Source organism: Patella vulgata, chromosome 5 (genome assembly GCF_932274485.2).
Source record: "Patella vulgata chromosome 5, xgPatVulg1.2, whole genome shotgun sequence".
Lineage (NCBI taxonomy): Eukaryota > Metazoa > Mollusca > Gastropoda > Patellidae > Patella > Patella vulgata.
In genome coordinates, this window is record NC_065883.2 from 12,939,655 (window position 1) to 12,954,898 (window position 15,244).

General features: G+C 33.8%; 1 protein-coding gene across 8 annotated transcripts in view; it reads left to right on the forward strand.

The window, feature by feature from the left end:
- LOC126822216 (protein TANC2) overlaps nucleotides 1-15,244 on the forward strand; it is a 246,533-nt gene that overhangs the window by 186,739 nt on the left and 44,550 nt on the right. For all 8 annotated transcript variants that reach the window (XM_056101390.1, XM_056101389.1, XM_056101387.1 and 5 more), the window contains 2 exons: nucleotides 8,422-8,586; nucleotides 11,141-11,341. In XM_056101390.1, the coding sequence (XP_055957365.1) occupies nucleotides 8,422-8,586; nucleotides 11,141-11,341 (366 nt within the window). The remainder of the gene's footprint in view (nucleotides 1-8,421; nucleotides 8,587-11,140; nucleotides 11,342-15,244) is intronic.

Consider the following 15,244-nt stretch of genomic DNA (forward strand, 5'->3'; position numbering starts at 1 on the left):
GAATTCCAACTGCCAAGGGATCTTTAACGTGCACGCCAATGTGTACACGGGACCTTTTTCCATCCCATCCAAACGACTAGACAGCTGTCCTTGTCAGGCTCTCCATCCTGCACCACTGACAAGGGGAAACCACGCCGAAAAATCTGGATGAACTTTCTCGGCCAATGCAGGGATCGAACACCCGACCGCCAGGCTAGCGAGCCAGCATCTTACCCACTTAGCCACCGTGATCCCCCTACAAAAAATAAACAACAACTATCAAAGTGATTGGATCAATGTTTTCAAACTATTAAATGCCTCTAAAGGATTATTGACATCTGAAATCACACTAATTACAGTGATATCCTGCTAATAAGACCAGTTGTGACCTGATATAAATAGGTCTTAATAATGGAGCGGTCTTTATTCAGGGTCGGAATCCCAGGATATAGATTTGATACATTCTTTTAAAATGCTGTTGAATACGTGAGTGGCCTATAATACTGAGGTGATATTAGAGCAGGAATTGTACAGAGCCACGAGTGGATACATTGAAATAGAATCCTGTATCAGTATTCTAGGGCTAAGACCACTTTAGTTTACGAATGTAACATTTTTAATGTACCGGTAGATAGATTATCAACTCGTATAACAGACACACACATTAATGTTTCTCCCCAAATAAAAGAGATTGTGTTCTTTTGATTGTAAGAACACTGTTTGTAGTTTTTGTAGAATTAATTTCTTTATAAATATAAACGTACATCCTGATCATAAGATAAAGATTTCCCTCTGTAATCAGGTGGTTAGAGGACTAGATCTTTGTCATCACCTGAGGTTGATTAGTTCGTGACAAGAATTATTGTTACCTGTCTGACCAAACCACATGTGTTGAGGTGGGGTTGGAGAGTAGGTGTGTCACTGATCTTGAGTTTGTCACCATTCAAGTCAAAGTTGTACATGACAAGAGTAGAGGAGTCGACTTCCTGACTCAACGAATGCTCTTTAGATCTTAAAGGTCTGTCATCAAGTCATGTGTCATCGTTTACAATCTTAAACTTGACAAGGTGTAGGCCACCTCACTATTCTTGTGAGTTTTCTCTGGGTTTTTTGGTTTACCTACAATTGCTAAAGACCATTGCACGCAAGCTAATTATTGAAATAAAAACATAAAGTATGTTAGTTCCAAAATGACCTAGTTTATGTTGAGTGAACATTGCATCCTCTACCTGTTTGTCTGACCTCATGTGTTTTATCCTTAAATATATGTTAGTCCTGAAATGATGGAATTGAATTCAGTAAACATTTAACCCTATACTATTTTGCATGGTGTATGCCCGTCTTCATTAGCCCAGCATAGGAGCAGAACAGTAGGACGTTAAACTCCATTTCATTTCATTTCATTTCCTATACTATTTCGCTGCTAACTTAAAATTTATGAAAGACCTTTCCCAACATAGTTGTTAAAACCAGATGTTAGCCACAAAATGACCATTTTGTAAATGAACTTTGAACTTTCTCCATAAATATGTTAGTCCTGAAATGATCACGTTGAATTCAGTGAACGGATGATAACCCTGTTCTATTTCTCTGTTGATTTAAAATTTATGAAAAAGACCTTTCCCAACTTAGTTGTTAAAACGATATTTTAGTCACAAAATGACCGAATTGTGTTAATAATGAACTTTTAACTCGGTTTCCATTTCCTTTATTTTCTGGTTGAATAGTTACAACAAAATTCTACAGCCAAATCATTTAAACTATTTCGCCATTATCTGATCAGACAGGGGATAGATTTTTACGCCAAATTGATGATGGAAGGATTATTTCTGTATCAACGATTTAAGACGGTCATTATAGGATATTGATATTCGTCTAACTGATATATACCCTAAAGTAGTTTCAAATCCTATGATTTATTGAATATTTCACACTTTTTGTCCAATCAGATAAGAGATAAAATGTCCGCAGCAAGAGAAATCATATATTGTGTCTGCTAAGTGTTGATTACTTTTTCCCCGCCGCAATAAAAATAAATCAGATTTAAAGGAGATAAAATGATAATGAAATGATATTGAACGGATGTTGTACATTGTGTTATTATCATCTGCGATATTGGTTTTAGAGTTATATCGTCTGCTTGATGAAGAAGCGAATATAATATAGAGCATGTAAGTACATAAATAGGTGTAATGTAATGTCACATTAAGGAATTGTTTATTTCACATCAATATGTTTTACATGGAAATATAGTCTTTAAAGAGCAATTTAAGAATGATTCTGAGTTCTCAAAACGTGTATCCACTTGTATATGAAATTACAACAAACATTTATTACTAGCCATGTGAATTTCTCAAATGAGAAGTGGCAAAAAGGGATCTAGAAATAGGAAAAATACCCTGCCCCATTCATGACACCTATTACTTCTTGCAGTTAATGATGGAGCAAAAAAATGGACCTGGGTTTAGGGTAGCTTCAGGGCCATCAGTAGATCGAGTCACCAGTTTAAATACAAAAGTACAAGAAAAGTTTATTAGCTAACAACTTATAATGAGAAGTGTTATCAGGTGTTCTATAAAGTGAAAGTAGCCTACTATAAGATCAACAGAAAAAACAGCTTTGTTTGAAATGATGTTCATTTTGTATTAAAGGAGTGTTACTATATGACGCCATAATACGAAGACCTACCTAACTTTACACATGCCATTATTGATAAAATGTTGCGACTTATGATTCTTTCAATACTGATTAATGTCAATTTGACTTTTATCTTTTATTGTGATTCCATAAAATGTAAGAGAAAAAATTCATTGATTCTCCAGGGATGGATAAATGATCATGAAGTGTTAAGCTTTTGTTAATGAGCTTCCTAGTAACAATAGAAAAAATGATATCTAAAATACAATGCACACATTGTGAATGGACGGTTTAATTGGAAATGGCTTGACTTGTTTATTGTTTTTCTATAGTGTTGATTAGAGGTGTTAAGCTAATTGCAATTAATTATCTTTAGGTGTTGATTGGATTTAATAACACTAATTAAGCTTACCTGTGTGATTGTAAAGGTGTTATACCCAGTTTATGTAAGGTGTTAGGAGTTGGTATGGTATAGCCATATTGGAAGATTTACACCTAGGGTTTATGTGTTGATAGTTTGGTAATTTTAATACTAAAAACCAAAGGATAGAGATTAGCATATTGGAATTATCAGAGATATTTTAAATTCAAGAAGGATACAGATCAGATAGAATTATAAGGACACAGATTAGCATATGGGAATTATAAGGGATATATTTGACTTAAGGAGGATAGAAAAGATATATTTCAGTCTAGGTGTGTACCATATATGAATATGATATTAAGAAAAAATAGGTTTAGATTTCAAGGTGTGTTTCATATTTTACTAATTAATCTGAATCCAGTGTTTCTCTTAGGCAGAACATTTCTGTGTTACTTGCTACACTTTTGATATTAAGATACAATTTAATTCTAGACAAATAACATGTTTAATATTGTGGGTGTGTTTTGGTCTTACTTGCGAATAATACTTAATTCTGGAGAAATGTTTGAAATTCTAGGTGTGTTTTATACCTTTCTATAAATAAGAAATTTGATCATCAGTTTCTTGAAACGCTGTATGTTTAATTGCCATCATGTTAATAGAGCCTCTGTGACAAAATTTGATTCAATATGCACAATACGGGGGTGTTTATGATTCTTTTTCACGTGATAGATCTTGAATTTCAGTTCCTTATACAAATTGTCGCATAATGGCCATACTACTAGATTAATAAGAAGAAATAATACTTTCAATACAGTAGCCTATAGAGGTGTGCTTACTGTAAAAACCCAATGTTTAGTTCCTTGTATTTAGAAGTACTATGACCTACCTTAAATATAGCTGTAGGATTGGGGTATCATTGATTGTTATGTTAATTGTGCACACTTATGTTATGTTAAACAGTCATTTATAGAAATCTACTCACTATACACAGGTAGAAATAAGGTGCACCTGTAAGATTGACATGTTTTAGCAAATGATTATTTATATTAGTACACTTTGGGAATTTTGTCTGCTTTAGTTCAGGTAAGAAATGATCAAAGTTTACTCAATATCCATAGATGAGTTGGGGGCTAAGTGAGTAAGATGCTGGCCTGCTACTCTGGAGAGGTCATCAGGATTTTCCGACATTGGTTTCCCCTTGTCAGTGGTGCAGGACAGAGGGCCTGACAAGGACTGCAGATGTCTAGTCATTCAGATGGCATGATAAACCAAAATCCTGTGTATACATTGGCGTGCACGAAAAGATCCATTGGCAGTTGGAATTCGATATAAGAGTAGGCCGTAGCGCCGCTGTCCGTGCAAAATTTATCTCATAGCACACTGTATGGCATATACACATCTTCGTTAGCCCAGTTCGGAGCAGAACAGTAGGATGTTAAACCCCATTTCATTTTTTTTCACTATGTATAAGATAAAAGGTTTTTAAACTCAGTACATATAGTTTGAATATGATCCACTGGATACTTCAGTGACCATAATGCCTTACAAGTACTAACTACAAAGTACAAAGTACAACAACCTGTTTATTTACATATAAGTCAATCGGCTTCTTCCCTCACAGCTTGAATCTAACTAGACCTCCTTCTTCTGTCACAACATGTTCTGAAATCTTTTTTTAAAAGATATTACAATTATAGTACCAGTATTAGTAATTTACAGAACTAATCACATACAGTCTCTGCATGAAGTTAAAATGTGCTATATTATGGCCATCTACAAGCTTATTGAATGTTTAAAACCTCCACACTTCTCTAATACGATTGAAAACTCTAATTCTTATATTAGCTGACAAACAAAATATCGGTTGTTTACAGTAAGTGATAAATTATGGGCATTATACAAGAATTGGACCAAACATTGTTAGAATATCTAAATTAATATACGTGTTAAAAACAAAAACAAAATCAGTACAGTTAATAGTAAGTGCAGGGGGACTGCACCACACACAAACAATTACACAAGACAAATCGATGGACAAGACACAATATACAGACAGCACAAACAACAAATGTACTTATTTATATTCATGTGTTATTTGGCATGCATAGAATCGTTGCCACTTCAAGAAAAATTTGTTGGGTCATGGACCTTATAGTACAGGTCCATGGTTGGGTCAATAACCTAAATTAAAAAACAGTGTAATGACTGATACAATAGTTTTGTAATCCATCAAATAAACGCTTGCATACATGATGAATTCTAACTTCTGTACACATATAATCAGTCTGCTATAGTTAATGGGTGGTTATTACTTCCCAAATGTATTAATGGCGACTAAAAAAAATGACATTTTCCATCATAAGACGTGTCATTCCATGAATTCTTAACTTTGGTAATTTGCATGCAAATATGATTCATATCCACATCATCACTTCATCAGTTTTCTCAACGCATAGATTATTGTGGTCTTTTTTTATAAAATGAATAATGGGTTTAAGAAATATTATCAATTTTCCTTGAGGAATTTATTAGTCATTTTCATAATTGTGTTACAAATAAAAAAAAAGTAAAATTCAATATATGAAAAAAAATTTGTTAGTAATTTTAGGAATACACAGAAGGAGACTTTCGTTATTGTTTCTTCTTGAGTAAATAGAAGTAGAAATTCGTTAATTCTTCTTCTTCTTCTTCAGAGTTTTACTTCTTCTGCCTAATTGCGATATGGCCAAACAGGGCAATGCAGTCTTTGAATAGTTATTACTTCTTTTCTTCGTTGGTTTTGTACTTCCATTTCTGAAATTGCAATATCACCAACTTTTTTCCTAGCATACGTCCACTTAAATATAACATCTTCTTTTTCTTCATTGGTATTTTAATTCCATTTCTAAAATTGCTATATCACCAACTTTTTTCCCAGTACACGTCCCCATAAATATATACATCAAAATCTGATAAATACCACATATTTTATATTTGTAAAACTATGTAAAGAATCTACGACAGAATCCTATTTCATTATTAAATTATTTTTAATGACGTATGTCAAAGTTTTATAATAATGGACCCTTTACATTCACACAATAGTACTTATTATGAGGTAATGATCTACTCTATCTTGTCCATCTGTGTGCATTGAAGACCCCCTTAATCTCTTATTTCATACCGCAAATATTTCACCCCCTTTATTGTATACCATATCAGACATACAATTGTCCTCATTCATGCCAGATTATATCGTCAAACAAAAGCCACATTATGTTATTCTATATCCTCACGTTTTGAATTTCAACTGAATTGACAAAAAAATCTCTTAATGCACATGTTTCGGTTGTAAGTTTTTTCTCATAGAAATAAGTATTTAACATGAAACTTTGAAATAATTTATCATGTATGAATTGACAGTAATTGACAGAGAATATAATGTTACAGCTGTCTTATCTGTGCATTAGTCAATGTTTCACTAGGTTTTTTTACCTCTTCTTAATGAACGAAGGAATGTATTTTTTAAAGTACTGAGCAGATCAAGGGTCTGTGGGATGTTGTGCATTTGGGAGGTGTGCACAATCTGAGAGTATAGACCTTGAAATCTTGAAATATTCTTTTAAGTTACGCTACTGATAAAATTGTATGCTTCGCTAAATAAACGAAGGAATTTATTTTAAAGTACATTGTGGGTTGGGGGGGGGGGGGGGGAGGTGTGCATGCATAGTTAAGGCATTAAAGCGTTAAACCCCATTTCCCATCTCTCTCTCTCTCTCTCTCTCTCTCTCTCTTTCTCTTCAGCTTACCTCATATCACACAGCATGGCATATCTGTGTCTGCATTAATCCATTTGGTGCAAAAAAAGTACAATGTTAAACCATATTTTATTAACCAAACATTCCCCCTCCCCTCCCCCTTTCATAAATTCTTGTATCCACACTAGATCATGTGATATATAATTATGAAGTATGGTGTAATGACCTTGACGAATGTAGCAGACATATAATTTGATATTATGTAGAATATAAAGAGAGATTAATATTGAACTATTGACAGATTAATGACATGAACAGATTGAATGTACACGCTATCTGTGTTCAACTATTCAATTATTAATACCGAGTCCACTTACATATGTTATGTTATAACAGTCGGTAATTGGCTGTGACTTTGATAGATGTTGTCTTTTATACATTGATTTACTAGTGGTCACATGTTCTCCTGCTCACTTCCATGCTTATCATGTATGGTTGGAATTTTTAATCTTACTTGATAGATATGATATAAGTGTAAAGACTGCATAGATGGGTGGTTGGAATTTTTAATCTTCTTTCCTATAGATAGATAGATAGATGTTTATTGCATCAAAACGTCCATGATGACAGGAATTTTTGGTTTGAATAGACATAAGGATTGCATTTATAGGTAGATAACTGGAATTATTATTCTTCTTTCATTAATGTAAAGATAGACATCATATATGATGACTGGACTTTTTATAAAGACGCCATATATTGGTAGAAAGTTGGAATTTTTAATCTTCTTTCACAACATATATATGACACCAATTTTTGATACCAGTAGTTGTATATAAACTGTGTGAAAGAGCTGATAATTTTTCATTGATGTATAAACACTACATAGATGTCTAAAAAAATTTAATATTTTTTCATGAATTTGTAAAATTTAGATAATAGATAGATGTTTGAAATGTTTAATTCACTTAATAATTTACATGTACGACAGCATATCTATAGGGTTAACTTTGCTCTGATTCTTATATTTTGTGTATGCCTGGGCTCAGATTCTTAATATATTATGTGTATGCCTGGCATTTAGAGTTACAAGGAACTTTTTGCTGTTTCCTAAAATCATATTTCTGTTAACATCATGGATGGCTGGAATTTATGATATTCTTACATCTGTAGAAAGATATTTGCCGTGTTTTCTAAAATTAGATTTCTTCAAACAGATTCATAACAGAGACAAAACACATATAACTATTAACCATGTGAACTAATCTGAAAAGTGGTATCGAGTGTTCTAGAAATCAGATTTACAATTTAAGACGGAAATTGTTAATCCGCTTTCCATTACATACATGTATTCATCTTATTTTTCAAGAACACCTCATGCCACTTCTCACTTAGGGAGTTCAAATGACAATTAAAAAAAAATTGTTGTACCAGTCTTTAGCCAACATTATAAATATCATCTTTCAAGAACATCTGGTACCACATTCAAATAACTAACAAATTTTTGTTATAGGTTACATTTGTATATATTGCCTCCCGAGAGAGATATTAGTTCTGTTTTTCTACAATCAGAAATCTGCTTTCAATTGCGCTTGAGTTGTGTTAAACTACAGGTATACCATTGTTATTACTACTACAGGATACAAACCTCATAAACTCATCTCCATGTTTTAAACAGGGCCTTTCTTTTTATATTTACAGATGTGGATCTGGTTAGAAATATGAAGATGGACGTAACAGGTGTGGATTTATGTCCAGCCTGCCGTCTGCCATTCGATGCTGGCAAGAAACGGAAACTCATTGATGCCTGCGGACATGAAAGATGTTACATGTGTATGTTTAACAGTGAAATTTGTCCACTGTGCAGTAAGTATACATTTTAATTGATTTGTTCATAGTGTATTATATAGAGTAGCTTTTACTGCTTCAAACTGATAACTTTTTTTCTTTTCTTTTTTTTTTTTAAATTGGCTTTAACATCCATTTGACACAAACTAGGTCATTTCGGGACTAACATATGGTTCAATTTTATTTCAATAACTTGCTTGCACATAAGGGTCTTTAGCAGTGGGGGAGGAAACTGGAAAACCGGGAGAAAACCCACGAGATTGGACAGGCAACCCTTGCAATGTACACGCAGGGAATCAAAACCATGCCAGTTGACTCAATGACAGACCTTATGATGTAACACGCATGCGTTAACCGTTCAGCAACCCTACCCCCCTTCAGACGTATAACAGTTTTGCTCTAGTAATAATAATAGGATAAAACACGATGTAAGACTACTCCTTATATATATAATTTACAAGTGTTTAAATATACATGAAATTCTGTCTGCATGATTGTTATGTAATACTTTTAAGAGACAATCATCAGAAATCCAGTAAGATTGATTTCAGCAACAAGTTTGCAAATGGTTGTTTCAATTCCAGTCTTGTACTTGGGAGGTACTAATTGTGGGCGGGTTGGGGAGGTTCAGGTATTTCTGGAATCCAAAATGGCCGCTTTATATAAATGAGTATTTTGGGGATAACTAACCCGAACCCATACCCTAACCCTTTTAAGAGGGGTAATAGGTAAATTGGATCTAAGTTCAGTCTTCTAAAATGGATTAGGGTTAGGATTAGTATTCCCTAAAATTTTCATTTGTATAAAGCGGCCATTTTGGACTCCGGAAACACCCGAACCTCCCCAACCGGCTTGCAATTAGCACCTCCCATCCTTGGACTTGCCCAACCTTGTGGAATTTCCTCAGTTTTTTTCCCCATTGCTAAAGAACCCTGTGAATTGTGAAAATAAAAATTTGTCGGATTGTCCTGCAATAACTGATGCTCTCTCATTCTTGGCAGGAGGCATACATTTTACAAATTACTTTATAATTATGTTTTTTTTAAAAATTTCATTAATCTTTCATTTTATTATTTCTGAATAACTATCAATGAAAATAAAGGAAGCATCTCAGCACTTGAATATTAGAGAATTAATTATATCTTACATACTGTATGATTATCTCATGCTTGATCATGGCCCACATGTTGTTTTTCAATATTATATATAGACAGTCAATGTTTCATATTATATACCAGTATGTATATCATGCATGATATCAAGCTGGCACCTTTTAATTAAAATTCAGCGATGTTTTTAGTTCCTTTGTGTTCTGTAACAACTGTTGAATAATTATATTGCTGAAAAGTTGAGAGCAAATATGTTTCTTGTAGGATATTCTGCTTAGATTCTGTGAATTTGAATTTTTATTCACCAGGAGTACCTATTAAAAATTTGTTTCCTATTTCTTTGGAAAATAAAATAATTAAAAGGCAAAGAAAAACCATAGTTGCTCTTCTCAAAATTTTGAAATTTTAGACAAGACGTTAACAAGACTTGAAGATATTTGTCAATCAAAATTCCAAAGAACTAAAAATTAAATTACTTTGGCCTGACTAGGAGGTCCTGACAGAAGACATTTGAAAAAACAACAACAAAAAAAAACACATCCCAAAAGCATCAGTCTATCAGTGATGTCTTGACAAAGTCCATTTATATGTCTTATGTCAAATTTGCCTAGATATAATAATGTAGTTCTATTGGGTATAGGTTTAGACAGCAATGTGGGCGATTTACTTAAGTATGATAAGCGAATGTGGTTGTCGTTCTGTGTTTTTGATTAAAGATTTTCCTTGTGGGACATTTTTTAGTTGCGGTTTTAACAGAGGCCAGACGTAGGTCACTAAACGTCGCTGTATCCTTCAGTAAATAGTGTCAATAAGCATCCATTCTCTTTAATAGACTTAAAATACAAACCTCTTATGTTATTGAGCATAAAATTCATGATTGCCCCAAAAGAACTAAAGAAAATAATTTTTTCGGATATCAGCTTGGGGCTTCAAGTTCATGTAAATAATAACCTTTCTGAAAACTTTGTAAAATTTTATTTTTAAAGTTGGTAGGTTGGATGGCCGAATGGTTAGCACATGCGCGCTGTATCAGAATGTCTGTCATTAAGTCAACTGGCATGTTTTTCGATTCCCAGGTTGTACGTGACAAGGAGTAGGGTCGCCTATCCAACCTCATGGGTTTTCTCTGGGTACTCCGGTTTCCTCCCACTACTAAAGACCCCTACGTGCAAGCAAATTTTGAAATAAAATTGAAACATGTGTTAGTCCCAAAATGACCTAGTTTGTGTTGAGTGGACTTTAAACCCCTCTCTCTCTCTCTCTCTCTTTTTTGCATCTTTCACGTACTTGATTTGCAAAATGAAATTCCAAACAATCTTTTTAAGTTATTATCAGTTTTCAGTCGTTCTTTCTATGAATCAGAGAATCAATCCCTGCCCATGCATACAATACTTGATTCAGTGTTGTATCAAGATGATCAGCAGACGCGAACGAATAAAGGAAATATTGTATATATTATTCAGATTACCCACAAGCTCAGTATAATGGAGGAATACAAGATCCTTCAATCTTCACACCACACAGACCCAAATTAAAAACCAACGGACATTTTACTACATTCATGCAGTCTCGACAGGATGTTCATCTGCCACAAGAAATGATGAATCAGACAGGCGGAAAGAACGAACCGTATTCAAATTCTGTTAATCCACCTCCAGTCCACGGTAAGTCTGTCACGATTTAGACACAAATGTCATTATTTTTATTGTGTATCCACTGTGTTGCCACATTGTTCAGCCCCATTCATCTGTCCATATCTCATATTGCAAGAGTTGATTTAATAATAAGGCCACGTCAGTTTGATCTTCTGTTTTTTTCAGGAATGCCTATTAATTTTTTGCTTCATATTTCTTGATGGAAAAAAATAATTAAAAAACAAAAAGGACTTTTTTTGCTCCTTCCCTAGGCTTTTAGTTCCACATTTTTAGATTTTAAAATTTAAAACAAAAATTTTTTGATATTTATTTAACAAGACATTGAAGAACTACAAATTAATTTTGTTGGGCCTAATATTTCTTGAGGAGGAAAAAAATGTGTTTTGAAAACAAAATGTAAATGTTTGATCTTATCAGAGGCTTTTAGTTCAACATTTTTAATTTTTGAGATTTAAAACAAAAAGAAATAGTTTCCGTGACTCAAGGCTCTTAAGAACTAAAAACTATTTTTGTTTGGCCTAATGGTGTAGCTGTTGAAACTAACTAGACAGTTTACATGAAACGGGAGGCCAACTTGACATAAAATATTGGACTGACTTGACACAATCCAGTATTTTATTGAAGACCTATAACTCAACAAGTAGGCTCTACCTCTCTTGGAATATACATGTATTGCCTTATTCCCTGTCATCTATAGATCACCATGTTTTTATTAAGAGACAATTTAGTCTAGTTCTTTGGATCCTTTGGGATTTGTTGAAGAAAGAATTGATACAATCAAGGTATTTGTTTCATTAAAATGCCCATCATTGTAAGATTACTCTTGTCCAATGCCGATCTTGTGTAGAGTAGTTGATCAGATTGAGTGAAGGAAGAGACTTGTTGAAATGAATACAAATGAACTTGATCTAAAAAAAATGAGGTGTGAGGTGTCTGTTTTATTGTAAGATTAGGGGGTTGGGGGGTTGGATTACTGAATGGTTAGCATGTGCGTGCTGCATCATAAGGTCTGTCATTGAGTCATCTGGCATGATTTTTATTTCCCGGTTGTCCAACCTTGTGGGTTTTCTCTGGGTCCTACGGTTTCCTCCCACTGCTAAAGACCCCTACGAGCAAGCAAATTATTGAAATAAAATTGAACCATAAAATTGTGTTGAGTGGATGTTAAACCTCCCTCCCTTTCTCTCTCTCTCTCTCTCTCTCTCTATTGTAAGATTAAGCTTGCCCAGTACAAAACTTGACTAGAAATAGATCTTCTAATTTGGTAATACTGGTTTTCTTCAATCCGTTCATTGCTTGGTGCACACATGCAGTAATCAATTCATTAATTTTATAGATTTTATCTAGTTTTCTCGTTAATTATTATTATGTATACTGTAAAGGTGACATTTAAATGAATCTGTTAAATGATTGCGAACATGCTATAGTATAATATGCATCCATGTAACACAGTATTTTAAAATGCCATGAGACAAAATGATGTCGGCATTTTCTTTATAATAGATGTTGGTTGTGCTTCAATTATAACAGCTTAAATTGTATGAACATTCAGGTTAGGGACTGTAGTGAATCAGTCTAACTTTTTGTTCTTAATTTATGTAAAGTCGGGTTGAAATCAAGTGACGAAGCAAGCTAAATGGCATATCATATACAGTTATAGTTGAAAGTAAAAATGTTTAACAAGTTATCCACTTTAGTTGAATAGTTTTCAACTAAACAGTTTGAATTGATCTGATTTTTTTTTATATTTTCGATGACCTACACTACATGAAGATCTGACCGGTTGTAGGGTTCACTCCCATTTCAACTAAGTCCCATTTCGACTACACCCCATTTTGACTACAAATTTTATTACCCACAAAATCCTGACTCCCATCTAATCAGCATTGAACTGTTCCATCGATTAAGAGATTTAATTAAGGTAATGGTTATTGTTAAAATAGCTTATATTTTAATTAATCATCTGGACTTCGTGAAATAGTGTGTTTTATTGAAGAATCTCTTTTGGCTATATAGTCTGTTGTTATAAGCTGTAGTCGAAATGGGATGTAGGCAAAATGGGAGGCTACCGGTTGTAGTGGAAGGTTGCATCAGGGATCATACAAGCGGCTTTTGAACCTATGACATCAGACATTGATTAATTAATTGGCATTGATGTTTCTAGTGGTTTACCCACAGTTTCGGTATTGCACGCCAAGAACTCGCCGTAACAGACCATTTCATTGGCTAATCCCTCACTTCAACCAGAACGCGGGTTAAATAACAACTCTTTCAGATCCTGGTCTTGTGAAGACAGCTAAAACGAAATTTTGAACTAAAAAAACAAAACGAAATAGGATCTGTGTTTTAATCAGATTGATAGTTTTCAACTAAACAGTTTGAATTTGATTATTTTTCCCCCCGCCTTTCACAGTTTTGTCAGTCCGTCTGGATAGATTGTGATATAAACATGTAGAGTTATTGATCAACGTCTATAAAAAGCTGTAAGATCAGACAAAATTTTTTATCTCATCGTTGTGTTGTCCAGTTGAACTCCCACATGTTACTTAATCTGACGCAGAAAATGGAGTGAAAAGAAATGAGATTAAATTGGTTATTTTTCTGAACTAAATGAAATGAAGTGAAATAGGGTTTAACGTCCTACTTTTCTGCTCCTTTGGGCTAGCGAAGACGGCTTTACAACATACAGTGTGCTGTGAGGGCCTTTAACGTCCTACTTTTCTGCTCCTTTGGGCCATCAAAGACAGCTTTACAACATGCAGTGTGCTGTGAGGGAGTTTAACATCCTACTTTTCTGCTCCTTTGGGTCATCGAAGTGTGCTGTGAGGTAGATTTTGACAATACAGTGGCGCTATACTGCTTACTCATCTAACAACAGTTTAGCAGATTATGCTCAGTCACTTGCAATATTCTTGAATAATGCCCATTTAAATCTCTTATTATATCACTTTCTGTAAACAAACATTGTTTTTAGTAGCCAACGAATTCAAGTATCAGAGTTTTCAAACATTGTATTTAAGAAATGTGGAGTTTTGTAAAATTCAATAAACATACATTATGCAAGAGCTAAATCTGCTGATTGCAGGTCTTTCTTTAGGCCTGAAATCTTATCTAAATTATTAATTAGACATTAATTAGATATTAATTAACTTATCCAGACCATAATCAACTCTCGATGTCATCTCATGTGTCGGATTTTCATTGGATTTGAATCCGCTCTGCTGCTCAGCGCTCATTCATGATTAAATCCAAAAATTGATAACCGAGACTACGTTTTTTATCGTACCGACTTAAGTAATGATGATTGAGTCTAGGTCTAAATTTCAATCGCTTGTAATTTGGTTCATAGGTGAGCAATTTGACTGAAATTTTCAGCATATCACCTTTATATTATCTAGTTGTTAACTATTTTTATTAGAACTGGCAGCTCTTCATCTCATCTTCCATAATGTATCTTTAAGATTTTATGCAAGAAACATTTCTGAAAATATCTTGGAATAAACAGAGAAAAAACAAAAAATGTCAGATTTGTCTTAATACAGTGTTAAACTGGAAGTCGACATAGTTACTGGATAATTACTTGTGTAGAACCGAAGTCAGAAAGAGGTTAATGGTTGGCGTGACCAACAGAGAATTGCAGGAAAAAACTGGCATTGACATAGAAGGAAAATTTGATTGGATGTTCTGTCGTGAGATTAGATTTTTTAAGGAGATTAACATTTGCTGATCTGTCTCTTAGTCGGCCATTTTGTACAGTTGTTTCTTATGAATTAAAAAACTTTTTGTAATCGCAATAAAAATACACGGTCATTGGCTTCTTGATGTGTTGACGTTCTATATGTGAAGGAAAGGATACTGTACGATATTAAGTCAAATTAGAATTTTTATGGACTAAAGTTTTCACAAAGTCAG